This window comes from Heteronotia binoei, chromosome 2, assembly GCF_032191835.1.
Source record: "Heteronotia binoei isolate CCM8104 ecotype False Entrance Well chromosome 2, APGP_CSIRO_Hbin_v1, whole genome shotgun sequence".
Lineage (NCBI taxonomy): Eukaryota > Metazoa > Chordata > Lepidosauria > Squamata > Gekkonidae > Heteronotia > Heteronotia binoei.
Window position 1 is genome coordinate 94,533,892 of NC_083224.1, and position 17,045 is coordinate 94,550,936.

Genomic DNA, 17,045 nt, shown 5'->3' on the forward strand with positions numbered 1-17,045 from the left:
CGGATAAGTTTTTCCATTGTCTTGGAGTGAGCCTTTAGTCGCCTCAGGTTGAACAGGCTGCCATCGGTGCGATAGCGGACGTAGACACCATCGTCATCATCTAGATCTACTGCGGCTCTTTGAAGCATCATGCTAAAGAAGATCGTAAAGAGAGTTGGCGCGAGAACGCAGCCTTGCTTTACACCTGTGCCTATTGGGAAGGGCTCCGAGAGGTCGTTGCAGTGTCTGACTTGGCCTCGCTGGTCTTCATGTAGCTGGATGATCATGCTGAGGAACCTTGGGGGACATCCTAAACGTTCCAAGATTTGCCTTTCCTGCTAACGGTATTGAAAGCTTTGGTAAGGTCGACAAAAGTCACATATAGACCCTTGTTCTGTTCCCTGCATTTCTCTTGGAGCTGCCTGAGAACAAATACCATGTCGGTGGTGCTCCTGTTAGCTCTGAAGCCGCACTGGCTCTCTGGGAGGAGTTCTTCTGCAATGGTGGGCACCAGTCTGTTCAGGAGTATTCTGGCAAGGATTTTGCCTGCGATGGAGAGCAGGGTTATCCCCCGATAGTTGAAGCAGTCTGACTTTTCCCCTTTGTTCTTGTGTAGAGTGATGATGATTGCATCGCGAAAGTCCTGTGGTAGTTTGCCTTGTTCCCAGCAGGTGACAAGTACTTTGTGAAGTGCGCTATGTAGTATTGTGCCCCCATGCTTCCAGATCTCTGGTGGGATTCCATCAACTCCCGCTGCCTTGCCACTTTTCAGTTGCTTGATGGCTTTAACAGTCTCTTCTAGGGTGGGGATCTCATCCAACTCTGTTTTCACTGGTTGAAGTGGGGTGAGGTGGATTGCTGAATCTTGAACTACGCGGTTGGCACTGAAGAGAACCTGAAAATACTCCGACCACCAGTTCAGTATGGATGCCTTGTCTGTGAGGAGCACTTGGCCGTCTGCGCTACGCAAGGGACTCTGAGCCTGATATGATGGGCCATATACTGCCTTCAGGGCTTCGTAGAACCCTCTTAAATCACCAGTGTCTGCACACAGCTGGGTTCTCTCTGCAAGCTTGGTCCACCACTCGTTCTGAATGTCTCGAAGCTTGCGCTGGAGGTTGCTACATGCAGCGCGAAAGATTGCTTTTTTCCCGGGACAGGAGGGCTGAGCAAGATGTGCTTGGTAGGCAGATCTCTTTTTCGCTAGTAATTCTTGGATCTCTTGATTGTTCTCGTCAAACCAGTCCTTGTTCTTCCTTGTGGAGAACCCGAGGACTTCTTCAGAGGTCAACAGGATGGTAGTTTTTAGGTGTTCCCAGAGTGCTTCTGGAGAAGGGTCTGTGGGGCAACTGGGGTCCTCAATTCTTGACTGGAGTTTTGCCTGGAAGGCAGCTTTAACTTCGGCTGACTGAAGGCTGCCAACCTGAAGCTTCCTCCAAGGGATACCTCCTCTCCTGGGTGTGGGTTTAAAGTGAAGACGGAGATTGCAGTGTACAAGACGATGATCCGTATGACATTCTACACTGGGCATTACTCGAGTATGTAAGACATCTCAAAGGTCTCTCTGGCACACCAGAATGTAGTCGATAAGGTGCCAGTGCCTGGATCGTGGGTGCATCCAGGTTGTCTTCAGGCTGTTCTTCTGCTGAAAGATAGTGTTGGTGATGGTGAGCTGGTGCTCCGTGCAGAATTCTAGCAGGAGGTGCCCGTTATCATTGCAGTTGCCAATGCCGTGTTTGCCAAGTACTCCTTTCCAGGCTTCCGAGTCTTTACCTATTCTGGCATTGAAGTCGCCAAGGATGACCACCTTGTCCTCTGTAGGGGTCTTCCGTACGAGGTTGCGTAGATCAGCATAGAACTTGTTCTTTTCTGCAGAATCTGCTTGAAGGGTTGGGGCATACACACTGAAGAGTGTTGCATGCTGCTTGTTTTAAGTGGGAGGCGCATGGACATGATGTGATCTGAGTGACCTGTTGGCAGGTTTTCGAGTTTGGAGGCAATGGTGTTCCTGACCATGAAGCCAACGCCGGAAAGGCGGCTCTCAGCCTTTGACTTACCCGACCAGTAGAGAGTATAGCCAGTACCATGTTCTTGAAGACTACCTTCTTCAGGGAAACGGACCTCACTGAGAGCTGCTATGTCAATATTCAACCTGAGAAGTTCGTGGGCAACTAGAGCAGAGCGTCATTCAGGGCGACCACTGTCTACTCTGTCAAGCATGGTTCTGATGTTCCAACATGCAAGCTTTAGTCTTTGCACACTTTGTGAGGCAGGTGCATGCCTGTTCTTTATTGTTATTTTTTGACAGCAAGTAAAGATGCCCGTTGACCGCGGCTAACCAACTGGGGTGGGGGAGACGAGCTTTGTTTAGGCCACCTTTTCTAGGCCCCTCTCCATGTGGAGCAAGCAGTGCCATCCCTAGATAAGGCTGCTTGGTCGTTCAGGGTGCTGCTGAAAAATACTTTCGTCTCCGGGTCAGCATCAGGCGACCAATACCCTGAACCGCCTGCATGCAGGATCGGAAGTGCGGCTTCCAGTGGCCCCTTGCCCATCGCTGCAGGACTTGGTGTGTTGTAGATGTGGATATGCCCTTCAGCCATCGCAGAGGAATTTTTAGGTGAAGCACAGTGTGCGCGGTACTGGCTCCACCCTTTCACCTTGGGGTCATCTGCCATGGCCCAGTAAGCCGGGACGCCGGCAGTGAGTCCTCCAGGTGGTAGGTGTTACATTAACTCTATCTGTCCGGGTTTGATGTTAGAGTTTTCCTTCTCTTGGCTGGCGAGGTTGGTGAGCCCAGCCTGCCCATCTGGTTATACCGCTGGACATTCGGTCGCACCATGACGTGGCAAACTTTGTGAGAAACGGGGGGGACCAGCGGGAAGGTGTTGCCACGGATGCAGTAATGCAGGAGAGGCCATTGCAGTGACCATCTGCCAGGCATAGCCGGACAGTGACCACGCGGTGTGCCTGTGAACTATTTAGAAGAGAAATAACAAGTCAGGATTAGATCGAGAGTGCATGTCCAGCCCAGGTATACCCAGCAAATTTCCCTTGATTTTTCTTTCACATTTTCCTTTGATTGGAAATTTGGGCCCTGTGGGATCTGCTCCAATTCCGCAGGGCCTGTAAAACAGAGTTCTTTTGTCATGCTTTCAGCTGGGGCAGTGAACATCACTTGTTACCGGCCTAAGGTGGCCTCCTCCCTTCATTCCATTCCTGTGCTATAAGCTTTGCTGGTCCTGGACAATAGGCCATGTCTGTGAGGCAGAACCTGCCATTTTAGTCTCTATTATCATTGTAATTTTAGATTTTATATATTTTAAATTGGTCTTTTATTGCTTTTCACTGTTGCTTTTATGATGTAACCCACCGTGAGCCTGTCCTACGGGAAGTGCAGGCTAAAAATGGAATAAAATAAATAAATAACAATGTTGAACTTAGACGTCCCAGAGAGTAGGCTGATACTGACCACTGTACATGGCTGTCTCTCTGTTCTTGCAGTGCCACATAGGAGTTGTAGTTATTTTTCTGGGGAAGACTGTAGTTTTGTGGACAAGCACATAGCCCTCAGTCTGTGCCATGGTGCCTCACATGTTCTTGACCAGCACATGAAGCAACTTATATACAAAATCTCACAATGCCCAGCTGCTTCATGTTTTTCTGTGGGTCTTAGGTCAAGGCATTGACCATGAGATCTCTGTAATGAATGTCAATAAATCAAAAGTAGGTTTGCAACTTACAGATGTGCACTCCTGAACAACAGCTGAACAGCATATTCAAGATTGATACAGCATAGACATTGTCTGCAGTTTTTGATGCAATAATTCATAGCAAGAGATGGCATTTATCAGAGACTGTAAAACAAAATATTGCATGCATGTTAATGTTTTAAGCATGTTGTATGTCTGCTGCCTGTACATCTTTACTTATGACACACATGGCCTGGCCCAACCAGGTCTCATTTATGTCAAACCTCACCCTCATAACAAAGGAGTTCAACACCCCTGTCCTATACCTTCTGCATTTTACTAACCACTTTATTTGTTCTTTCCTTTTTTGTACTTTATAGGCAAGCCAAGTTTCATGAAGGCTCCTGAGGATCAGATTGGAATTTCTGGAGGTGTTGCCTCCTTTGTATGTCAAGCAACAGGAGAGCCAAGGCCACGCATCACATGGATGAAGAAAGGGAAAAAAGTTAGTTCCCAGCGATTTGAGGCAAGTACCTAGTTAATGGTACTTTACAAACCTTGTGCCTAGTGGCACTCTAATTTTTTTTTTTATTCTAGCCTAAGCTTCTGTGGACTAAAGTTCACTTTGATAAATGCATATAGTGAGTCCTCACTAGGTAGATTTAGATAACAACATTCACCCCAGCTCATGGACAGTGACTCATCCACAGGATTTGCATCACATGTTTTTGGGAGCACAAACCCCATCCAATGGTGAAGAAATAACGCAACAAAAGCACACGTACTCAAGAATACTCCAGTATGAATCATGTCCCAAAGAGTTGATAGCAGAGTGTTGTCACCTGCAGTTCCCAGCTCAAACCAATCTAATGTATCATCAATGACTCTTAGTCCATTGTGGATAATGCTTTTCCATTACAAACATTGGGTGGCAGGGCTTTCCTTCCTTACAGATACCCCCCTAACCTAAAACAGCTTCTTATCAAAAACAGTGGGCTACCTAACAAGCCTAGGGACCAAGTGCTCAACAACCTGATGTACTAACTTTGTCTCCAATACCTAATAGCATCAGCTATACCATTTTGGGTTTATTCACTTGCTCATTTTCCAGCATAATGTATGTTATTAAGTGTTGTCAATGTCCTTCTGCCCTCTGCATAGAATAAACAGGTCAGTCCCTACATGTAAGAATATATGGACCCAAATCTGAAATTAAAAGTGGCAATATTTAGAAACCAATGGGAGGTCACTGAGGGCACACTATTGCTGTCACAATTCTCCAGCTAATAAGATCTTCAAACGCAGATTGCAGCATGAAATTGCTGAATTAGAATTCATCAAGATGGTTGATTTGAGATTTCTCAGGTGTTACAAGTGTTAACCAGCTTAACAAACTATAATCAATTACCAGTGCTCTGACTGGCATCTGAACTTTTTGTGCTTACATTTGAATTTTGTATAAATGTGTTTCACCCTGCACTTCCTACATTTCATGGCTCTTTTATCCTTCTGTTCACAACTTTGATTCTTCAGAACCTTAATTGGATCTTTGCCCATATTGATTGTTAAAATCGTACCAGGAGGCAGGAAAACTCCTTGGAGAAATTAATGCAAGGGGTGTTTCCTTTTCAACTGAAATAAATCAACTTTGGTTAAGAAGGATATGGGAATTTATTTATTTATTATATTTATATCCCGCCCTCCCCTATTGGGCTCAGGGCAGCTAACAACAGTTAAAATACATAATGTTAACATAGAATACAAAAAAATAATTAAAAATCATTTCAAACACAAAAAATTACATTTGCAGTTGCAATGTGAAGGGTACAATCTTTCTTTTTGGGCAAGGTGACTGAGAAGGTTGTTAGAGCAGGTATATACATTTCTGGATGACACCTCTGCCCTTGACCCATTTCGATCTGGCTTCAGGCCGGAATTCAGGGGTGAAAAAACATTATTGGCCTTAGTTGATGACCTCAGACTTCAGTTGAATTATGACAGTCTATTGCTGGTGATACTGCGGGACCTCAACCAGTTCTGCAGGGCCTGCAAAACTGCCCTCTTCCAAGAAGCCTTTAAGACGTAATCAGAATGAATATTACGCTGCCTGGATAAATAGAGACTGTAGCACCACTGTATTGTTTTTAGCTTTTTAAAATTAATTTATATTTGTATTTATATTGCTGATTGATTTTACCTGTTATTGTTATATCATGATACCATATCATGTTCTGTAAGCCGCCCTGAGCGTGCCTTGGCGGGGAGGGTGGGGTATAAATAAAAACTTATTATTATTATTATTATTATTATTATTATTATTATTATTATTATTATTATTATTATTATTATTAATAATAATAATATACTGTTAAGCATTCAGCAGCATTTGATATGCTAAGCTACAATATTTTGTTATTTGGGTTTTTGGTATGAATGTGACAGCCCTCTGTTGGCTTCATTCGTTCTGTTTTGGCTGGCAACAGTCTATTGAAGAAAGAGAATAATCTGGTTGGGTCTTGGTGTGTGGGTTGCTTCAAGGGTTCATTTCCTCCCCCATGCTCCTTTAACCTTTAGCTTTGACCAAGATCAGAAGCTTCAGAGAGTTGTCACCAATAGACAGCTTTGTATTTCAGTATCTAAACTTCCAAAAGTGGCTGTAAAAGTTCTGGGCCAGTTTCTTGAAGATGAGGTTGAACAGCTGAGTGTGAAAAAGCTTAATCCAGACCAAGACAGAGGTGATGGTTGGGAATGCAGATTGTTTGGCTGGTATTGATCTACCAGCCTTAAGTAAGGTTAAGCTTTCTTTACTATATCAGATTGAGAGTTTGTGGCTTCTCTTGGCCTTGGCCTTGTAGATGATTAAACAGGTTGGGACCGTTGTTAGAAACACCTTATTTCAATTACATAAACTGGCCTTTTAATTTGACTCTACAGACGTAGCCATGCTTTAAACTCTGGAGTGGACTGCTGTAATGGGCTTTTCATGGGCATCTTAGAAGCTTCATTTGGCATAAAATGTGGCAGTGAGATTACTGCCTGGGGTCAGTAGCACTGAAAATATAACTTCCACACAGTTTCACCACATGAGGGCTGCACATAAAACAGCCCTGCCAACTGAAAACCTCCAGGGGAGATTGCATACTGGAGCCAGAAGCTTGTTCTTGCCCAGAGACATGTCCCCATATAGCAGTGCCCTCACCCTCGGTTCCTCTTTCACCAGTGAAAGAGAATAATGTTTTTTGGAGTCTCCAGTTTTTCATGGTGGTGAGGAATTACTACCCCAGTTTGCTGGGTTTGTTCCAGCCTCTGAGTTCATACTATGAAACAGAAGGCCCTTAAAAAAATGCATCCACTGTGGGGCAAAGATGACCCAAATTCCTGTTTTGTTTGGGTGAAGGGCACAATGTCCCCATATGTAAGGCTTGCCAACATTTCACCCCCAGAGCTCAAGGGGTGTAAGGCATCAAAACTTAAAGTAACATTATGGGAGAAAAGCCCTCAAAACCTTGGAGCCTTTGCCCAAAGGCCCAGAAAAATTTCCAACTCCATGTCCTTGGAGTTGACGCATATATCCCCATATATCCCCCAGAGAGCACTGCGATCAGGGACAAAAAATCTGCTGTCTGCCCCTGGCCCAAAAGAAGCCAGGCTATGCGCAACAAGATCTAGGGCCTTCTCGGTGGCAGCACCAGAACTCTGGAACACCCTCCCAGAAGCTATAAGGGCCCTGCGGGATCTGTCGGCGTTCCGCAGGGCCTGTAAGACCGAACTGTTTAGACAGGCTTTTCTGGTTGACTGAAAATGGGCTGCCACCGGACATCCTACAGAAGCTGGTGGTCATAGTCAGAACCCAATACCGCCAGACTGGATTGAGATAGCGTAATAGTTTTAAACTGATAAATGTATTATGGTTTTATATGTTTTTATGGAATTGATTGTTTTTATGATACTGTAAGCCGCCCTGAGTCCACTTGCGGAGAGGGCGGGATATAAATGCAAAGTAATAAATAAATAAATAAATAAATAAATAAATAAATAAATATGCGTCCTCCTCCCAGATCCATGTTGCAATGGGATTGATCCCCTCCAGTCTTGATCTTGGATGCAAGTTCGGTGCATGAGAGTAGGCAAAGTAGGCAATTGCTTAGGGCGCCAGCTCCCAGCAGGGGGGGGGGGGTGAGTGCCCCCTCCCTGCTTGTGCCTTCCCTGAGCCTCCGCTGCTCTTTTGACTCTGGGGGATCTGACTTTACACTTCAAACTTTACACTTCTGTATTTCATCAATTAAATAAGAACGGAAAACAAATCCTGAATAGTCTCTGTTCTGGCTGTTAAAACCCTGAGATCATCTCAGATTGTTCTTCACCAAATGTTTGTGTTAGTGATTTTTTGGGGGCTATAATATTTAATACAATGTTTTCACTGAAACAAATTGAATTATTAAGACAAGCTGATGTGTTTTCTTGCTCTGAAGCCAATTAAATGAGAATTCTATCCCTAACAATGGGCACTCCATGCTCATGCAAATGTTAAAAGGTTAAAATAGTTGTTTCATGTGGATTTGAATGCACATTTCAGGAATTTGCTTTGGGCAAGTGCAGATACTATGCTGCCATTCACCTAATCAATGTTTCTGGGATCATGCAGTCCCTGTTTCCAGTCTCTGCTCCAGTGAGAATGATTTAACTTTGGTTAAAACTTTACATCAACAACCACTTCTTTAACCATGGTTAATGCTAATTAATTGATTGTAAACTAGAATTTGTGCTTTACAAACCAGATTAGCAGTGATCTCTCTTTGTTTGCAGCAACCCATAATTCTGGTGGAGAGGGACTGGATGAGAGAGCATTCAAGCTCATGTCCCTGCCCTACTAATTAAGAAAGTGGGAATATTATATGAGCTACATAACAAAACTTCTTTTCTCTTTGGAAAAGGTGATTGAATTTGATGATGGGTCTGGATCTGTTCTGCGTATTCAGCCACTGCGCATCAATCGGGATGAAGCAATCTATGAGTGTACAGCTACCAACAGTGTCGGGGAGATAAACACCAGTGCCAAACTGACAGTGTTAGAAGGTAGGTGGTTGGCTGTTTAACTGCTACATTTAAAAGTTAATACTTTGACCATTGTGGTTTTCCCCCCACAACAGATTTGATATAATAATTGTAATTATTATGAGTTTGAATTTAGGTACCTGGAAAGGTGAAGCACAGTATTCCTGTGGACCATATTCTCTACATGGATCAGCAGCTGCAGATAAAACGTGTGTTTGGAGGGCATGTTTACAGCAAGAGCTGGAATGTGGCATGTGTTATAGCCAGTCTGGTGTAGTGGTTAGAGTGTCTGACTAGGATCTGGGAAACTCAGGTTTGAATCCCTATTCTACCATGGAGGCTTGTTGGGTGACCTTGGGCAAGTCACACTCATGAAGTGCATAAGTAAAGAAAAACATAACATTTTTAAAATCCCACCTTTCTTTCAAGGAACTTCTCTCTTCCTTCCAGTATCATTTAATCCTCAAAACAGACCTGTGTAGTAGGTTATACTGAGGGAATTGATTGTCCAAAGATCACCCAGGGAGTCTCATAGTTCTGTAGGATTTGAATCTGACCCTCCCCAGTCTGAGACCACCACTCTCATTTCAATAACACATTGGCTTATATGTCAAATGGAAAATATTGCCTAAATGTGTGTGGTATGAAGCAGTCTAAAATGTATGCTTGAAAAGTAGTCAGGCCACCTGTGGGTGCCAGAATGAGGGAAGGACAGAGTAGAGTGTAGTAGAATAGGGGCTTATAGATAAGATATGACAGAAGAACCAGCTTTTTATTTTTGAAGTGCCATTCAGCCCATCCCCATATCTGTTGGAGTCCAAGAAAAGCGCATGCATGCTGCTCTCATGCTGCAAACAAACACTCCCTCCAGCATAAGTCAGCCATCCCTCTTCCCCGTGAATTGAAAGTTAGCTGAAGGAGAAACAGGAAGTTTTCCTGCAAACTAAAGATTTATGGAAATTTGTTGCTGTTCTCCAAATGCCACCCAAGGGGATCCTTTAAACTGCAAATCAGAATGCCCACACAAAGTTCAAACAACTGTGAGATGGATCAAATGTACACCAAACTGTGGACACTGCATACTTTTTGTGCAATGCAGATTCTGATGCATGTCCCTGTCTACCACCTTCCATTGAAAAAAATGTGGTGTTGATAGACAACAGGCACATTGAGATGGGTCTTTGGTTTATTATTCAGCAATGAGGCATGTTCAAAAGGCAGCTCCCATGTGAGATTCACCTCAGCTGGCACTAGGGAGTAAGCATGGGAGATTGAGGATAAAAGGAAGGGGGGGAATTCTCTCTATACCTTTCCCCTCTTCTCCCTCTTCTGACATCTTTTTTGAAGGTTTCATCTCATCCATTGGTTTGATACTACTTGTCTAGTTGCTTTATGTGTGTTCTAGAGATACAAAGATATGCAGCCTTCTCTGTATGCAATCTCTTTTCACACCAATAATCTAAATGGAAATTCTGTTTTCGAGTAAAGATTTAAGTAGATTTCTTGGTTTATATAAATTATCTGCTAGTGGGATATTCCATTAATTCAGTTAAGTGAAACATTTTTTTCTTCTTTCCAAATCATTCTACAGCTGGAACATATATACCAGGTGTCAAACTATGGCCCAAGGTGTCAAACCTATGGCCCAAGGGCTGGAACTGGCTTGTCTAGGAATTTAATTTATCTCACGGCTCTTTTCTCCCCTTCCTCCCCCTTCCTTGCCTGTTCTCACCCTTTGAAGCTAGATGCTGCTGAAGTTCTCAGCTCCCTCTGCCTCGACTACTCTTGGACTGTTTCTAGCAATAGAAACAGCGCTCTGGGACTGGAATGACAGTCCCCAGAGTGGAATGATGGTCCTTCGCAATAGAATCTGTGTTCTGGAACTGAAATGTCAGGGTGCAGAGTGGAATGACAGCCCCTGGGAGTAGCTGCAGCATTCTAGAAATAGAATTCCATTCTGGGGGCCCTCATTCCATTCCCAGAACACTTCTGCTACTCACAGGGACCATCATTCTACTCTGGGGGCTGTCATTCCATCAGAGACCTTAAGGGAAAATCCATTTTGCATTTTTCCTGCAATTTTGTGTTACAGTGTATTTCAGTTTAGTGGAGCTCAAGTAGTTTCAGTTTCCAGTTTTGTATGCTGCTTGAAGCTGTTGCTTGTTGGCAGGGCTTTTTTAAAATCAGGAATGCAGTTCTGGCGGGCTTGGCATCAGGAGGTGTGGCCTAGTATGCAAATGAGTTTCTGCTGGGTTTTTCCCCAGAAATAGTGATGTTGGGTGTAGCCTTATATGCAAATGAGTTCCTGCTGGACTTTTTCATTAAAATGGCCCTGCTTGTTGGAGTTGTCTCCTTGTAAATAAATGGTTGATATTTCAAGCCAGCTTGTCTCTGCTGAATGGACCTGAGAACAGGTGTCTGAGTGAGTATTATAACCTGGAAAGCCACAGCCAGAGGGGGACATTACACTGGAGAGCCACTGCCGCTCTCAGCAGACCTGGGGTGGGTGCAGAAGTTTGCTATGCTCAAGTCATTTTAATGCTTTCCTAGGCTCAGAATGTATTTTTTAGTTTCTGCTGTGATCCTTGTGCTTTTTCTTGATGTTTTATTTTTAAAATTACATTGTCAAAATCCGCTATCAAGGACTGTTAAATAAACAAAAAATTACAAGGGTTTTAAGCATGTTTGTATTTTAAGTTTTAAAAATATCTTTAATTGTGTTTATATCCTTTATAAAGTTTATATCTCTGCTACCTGGAATTACATTTTACAGCATGCGTGGCTCAGTCCAACTAAGTCCCATTTATGTCAAATCTGGCCCTTGTAACAAATAAGTTCAACATCCCTGTTATATACTGAAGATTGGGAAGGAAAAATGAATGTGTTCCTATTCATTTACAGCAGTTTTAATACACGCCTCTCTGTAGCTGAACTCTAATGTAGATGATTCAAAATAATTTGCAATCTCTTCTAAAGTAGATTGGAAGACTTGCTTGTATCCTAAAGGGTTTCTGCTTTAGAACAGGGAGTGTTTATACATGTACATTAAAGAACTGCTGGAAAGTTTCATAGCTAAAGTTTCATTTCTATGCACAACTTTGCAGTTCTTCACCACTTTATACTTCACCAACTTACATAAGCATGGTAGAATGTTATGTGTGCTTTCACTTACATAAGCATGGTAGAATGTTATGTGTGTTTCTTCACAGAAGTGGTTGCCAGGTTTTATAGACATATTAGAGCAAAACTTTAGGTTCTTTAAGACATATTAGAGCAAAACATTTTGTTGAGCTGTTCTGTTAAGGTTGGACTTGGAATATTCCATATTATTTCTTCCCAGACAAGCCTGTCTGGGAGTGCTGCAAGCTTTGAAATGTGAAACAGTTTGGTCTGCAGTATACTCCTAGAGTTTGCTTCATCTTGCAAGTTAAGCATTTTAACAAAGCAGGGTAAAGTTTAAGAAACTGAATGGTCAAGCCATTTTACCAGCTGTGGAGTTAGTTGTAGAAGGTTAGTAAGAGAAAACTAGCCATCCCATAGGTGCAATGTCCTGTCTCTCATTTACACTATCAATTTTATGCCAATAAAGGCTTGCTGTTTGCTGTTTTGCACTATCAAAGATTGAAACTGTAAAAGAATTATGGATTTTTAATTTCATACATTTTTATCATGTCCTTCCTGATGACTCCATGTCAGGGCAACATTAATCTGTCTTACCTCTTCCATTTTATCCTCCCAACCTGTGAGGTAGGCTGAGGGAAAGCCAGCTCCAGTGCATTACAACCTTTAAAGCCTGCCCCCGACAACTGGGTCAGGCCATGCCTCTCTAGTCTTCCCAGCTGTTCTGGCTTAACCCTAAAGGGATGCCTTAGCTACTCAAGGCAGCTGACACAGCCAGCCTTATCCAGTGTTCTAGGCATCTGGCCAGACTTGGCCTAAGGGCTGACCCCCACCAGCCCACGTTCTACCAGCCCCCTCTCTCCTGGTTACCATCTTCAGGGTGGAATCCATGCCTCTTGGGTGGGGCTGCATCACAATCACCCAGAAATTTTGGCATAGTATGGATTTGAACCTGGTTCTCCCAGATCCTAGTCCAGCATAGTCCACTTGCAGAGTGGGTGGCATATAAATCTAAAGTAAATAAATAATTAAAAATAAACACTTTAATGACTACACCAAGTTGGCAACTCTCCACACAACTCAATTTAGAGATTCACAACTAACCAATTTCTGTTTAGTTGGCTTATGACATGCTGTCAGCAGGCTAATCGGAGGGGGGGGGGGTGTTGTTTAGATTTCTGCTATGCACTGTGTTGTCTTTTCTGTTTGCTGACATATTCCGTTTGGGACATCATTAAGAGGCAAGCTGGAGCCAAGAATCCAGGCACCAGCAAATGTTCTATAGCAGTTGCTTCCCTGCACTGTCCTTCATTATTTGCTTCCGTTTCTCTTGCTCCACATCCTGTTGGTGAACAGAGCTTCATATTCTTAGTGTAATTGAAAATTATTTCCTTTGTTGATGGTGGAGAGATAGACATGCAAACACCTTTCCTTCTCTTTTTCTCTTGGGCAGCTGATAAGCTAAATAATATATGAGTCATATTGAGCATTTCTGTCTTTTTCAATTATGACCTGCAGCAGCATAAAAATACTCTTGCATGCCTAGCAGAAGAAGGATTTGAGCAGAATGAGCAGGAAGGGACCAGAATCAATAAACTGACACATGGTTCACTAGAAAATTTTCAGGGACGGTTAGTGGGCATTCTGTGTCACAAATTAATAAATATGTTAATTGTAAAACTGAGGAATACAGCTTGCATGACTGATGCTTTTAAATAGAAAGATTATATGGAACATAAAGTAGGCAGTTGCAGCATTTCTTGCACTGCACCAAATGTTGTGATTCACTATGTCCTCCTTTTTAGCAAAACACAGCAGTTCTGTTGGACATGACAGAGGCCAGATTGGTGCCCACTGATGTTGTCTCTGTCCCCTCCTAGGATAAGGTCCAGTAGCAACCCTGGAAAAAAAAAAAGGTGTAAGGAGCTAGCTGCTTTGTGCCAATGTGTTATATCTGTCTGCTCTCCAGGGTTTTGGAATTATGCATTCACTGTATGCTCTTGATTTCTAGTAAATGTGTTAGCAATGATGGACAAAGGTTTTAGTTCTGGGAATTTTAATCTGTCATGAACAGCGATGCATAACCAGTATAAACTTGTTTTCAGACATCTTACTGTTAGTTAAATATTAATGCTTTTTAAAAATCTGTTAACATTTTTACATAGCCGCCTTGAGCCTGGGGCTGCATTGTTCTGTATCAGTGGAGGACTGGCTCCTTCAGCATTTTGCTAGAATGTGTTTGTGAATGCTGTATCCCCTTTCGTTGATATGTGAAGCAACATGGCCTTGGAGCTGGTCTTGAAGCAGCTTGGATTTCTAATTTGCTGTGCCTAGCTGATTTTGGCAGAGTACTGCAGATAGGGACAATGTTTGGCCTTGGAATACAGCAAGAGTACCAGTTAGGGTTGCCAACCTCTAGGTGGCAGTTGGGGATCTCTTGCTATTACAGCTGATCTCCAGGCAACAAAGATCAGTTCACCTGGAGCAATTGGCCGCTTTGGAAGGTGGACTCTATGGCAGAGGTGTCAAACTCATTTGTTACAAGAGCCGGATCTGACATAAATGTCACTCTGTTGGGCCGGGTCATGTGTACCATAAAATGCAACACCAGGTACTGGAGAGATAAACTTGATAAAGGTGATTTCAGATGCTGAATGGCAATAGCAAGTGAATGACAATAGCAGCTTGATTAGATTAGGTGTCATATGTGGAGAGTAGTAGGCACGAAGATACCAGCATTGGTAATGAGATAGGAGGAAGCAGCAACCCCCTGCACAATACAGGAAATTCACAAATGCCTCCCCCCCATCCCCAATGACCCCTGCTCCATGCTTAGAAGATAGCAATACCCCCTCCCCCCAAACAACACCCAAACCCTGCGGAATCCCTGGCCAAACTGGCCCGGAGAAAAACTGCTTCTTGACCCCATAGTGGCAATCAGCATTTCTCTGGGTATGTAAGAAGGGACCACAAGAACTAAGTATTGATACAGAGAAGGAAACAGGAAAGAATTTCATCTCCCTGCACTCAGCCAAATGCATATCTACCTGATTTCCTTTTATAGAAGCCTAGCACAAGCATGTTTAAAACAGCCTTTCTTGACTGTCACTCATTCAAAACTTAATACATGTCCATTTAAGAACTAATTATTAAATTATTGTTTTAATGTTTATATTGTTAAATTTGAAGGCTTTTATCTACTATTGTATGTTTTTATAAAATGTTGTTAGCCGCCCTGAGCCTGCCGAGGTGGGGAGGGTGGGATATAAATAAAAATTATTATTATTATTATTATTATTATATTAATTTTCAAATTTTCAAATATGAGCATCAGCTGTGGGAGAACAACAGTTTTTCTGATCTAAAGAATAGAAAGAAATTACTCTTTTTGAGAAATGCAGCATTTATTTCCAATTTAAAACAACCCATGATGCTCATTTACAGGCTGTTGCTTACAGAAACTATTCAAATATATAACCTCTCTTCCCTTAATTACCCTGATTTTATAACCAAGACTCCTTTCCTGGCAACAACATATAAAAGAGAATGAGTCAAGCATCATCCATACTGCCTTGGTTTTTGATGATTCTTTTATAACTAACTAAGCATAAATAAGGATTAAGTTCAGCTAACTTTTATTTACTATTGAAATGGTGAAACTGGTGTTAGATGAACGTTTACAAGGCCATATTGTCTCAGGCCTTGGGAGATCCAGCTCTCTGCAGAACTCATTTGTAACTGTCAAATGTTTATCATTTACTGTGTTTCAAACTGGGTAACTCCAGGAAGTGGGATGAAGGCAGCAGATGGTGACAGAAATTAAACTCATGATATGGTTCAGTAATCACTGAGCCATAGAAGGACAGAGGTACTTTCCTTTTTCCCGTCCATAACTGGTACTAGGGTTGCCAGCTCCAGGTCGGCAAATACCTGGAGATTTTGGTGGAGCCTAAGGAGGGTGGGATTTGAGAGGGGTGATACGTCAGTGGGGTATTGTAGCAGAGGAATAAGCGAGGCGCACACTTACTTGATTGAAAACGAGGTATTTTACTATTTGGCACCAATAGCAAGGTTCATTTGAGCATCAGGGCTCCCAAAAATAATGAACTCCGGACACTTCTTAAACCATCAGCTTTAAGCAAAAGTGAACCTTCAGCCTGGCCCCTTTACACGTTATCTGATTCACTTCCCCCCTCCCCTTTTCTCCCTGCTTATTCCAGTATGTCTGCTTATCTTATTCAAATTTACTCTTCATGCATTCCTTCCAGTAACTTCTAGCATTTTCCTCTGCCCTTGCCTTACCAACTTTCGGCAAGGAGCTTCCTTCTAGGAGTGTCTGTCACCAATACACATCTGTGACTCACACCCCCTGAAGGCCTGGCTGGGTTCTTATCACATTGCAACTTCTTCAATAATACATCAGACCCCCTTTTTGCTTTTTAAACACAAGAGTATATTTTCATTTATTATTTTATAGAGTTATTCATTAATTATTCAGGGGTCTCTCCTTCAGTATAATGCCACAGAACAGGGGTTTCAAAGATGTGGCCTGTGGGTCACATCTGGCCCGCCAAGCAACTTAATTCTTCTGCTTCCTTTCCAGGGCTGCTACTGGAGCCGTAACCATAGCTGGCTTTCCCCCAGATCCTATAGTGGCTCCTTCTTGCCTGACGGCTTGCCTCCCTCCCTCCACCCCTCTCTCGCTCTCTCTCTCACACACACACACACACACAGGAACACAGAGAGCTCTGTGGCTGCTTCCTGTTTAGTGTGGGAGAGAAACAAAGACAAGCCCCCCCCCCCATCTCTCACACACAGAGCTTCTGTTTCCTCCTCAGGGGTTGCTCCTGTTTTTTGGCGGGGGGGAGGGGGGAGGGAAGAAAGAGAGAAAACAGCTTCTAGACCAGCAACAATTTAGTCCAAGTATAAATTTTTGTGTGCAAGCACACTCCTTTCTCCTTTCCCTTCTAGGGTCGCCAAGTCCAATTAAAGAAAAATCTGGGGACTTTGGGGGCGGAGCCAGAAGACTTTGGGGGTGGGGCCAGGAGACATTGGGGGTGGAGCCAGGAACAAGGATGTGACAAGCATAATTGAACTCCAAAGGAGTTCTGGCCATCACATTTAAAGGGACGGCACACCTTTTCAATGCTTTCCTTCCATAGGAAATAATGAAGGATAGGGGCACCATCTTTTGGGGCTCAT

General features: G+C 43.1%; 1 protein-coding gene across 14 annotated transcripts in view; it reads left to right on the forward strand.

Annotated features, from left to right (window-relative positions):
• PTPRF (protein tyrosine phosphatase receptor type F) overlaps positions 1 to 17,045 on the forward strand; it is a 915,542-nt gene that overhangs the window by 496,717 nt on the left and 401,780 nt on the right. For all 14 annotated transcript variants that reach the window (XM_060231649.1, XM_060231648.1, XM_060231653.1 and 11 more), the window contains 2 exons: positions 4,049 to 4,194; positions 8,603 to 8,744. In XM_060231649.1, coding sequence (XP_060087632.1) covers positions 4,049 to 4,194; positions 8,603 to 8,744 — 288 coding nt within the window. The remainder of the gene's footprint in view (positions 1 to 4,048; positions 4,195 to 8,602; positions 8,745 to 17,045) is intronic.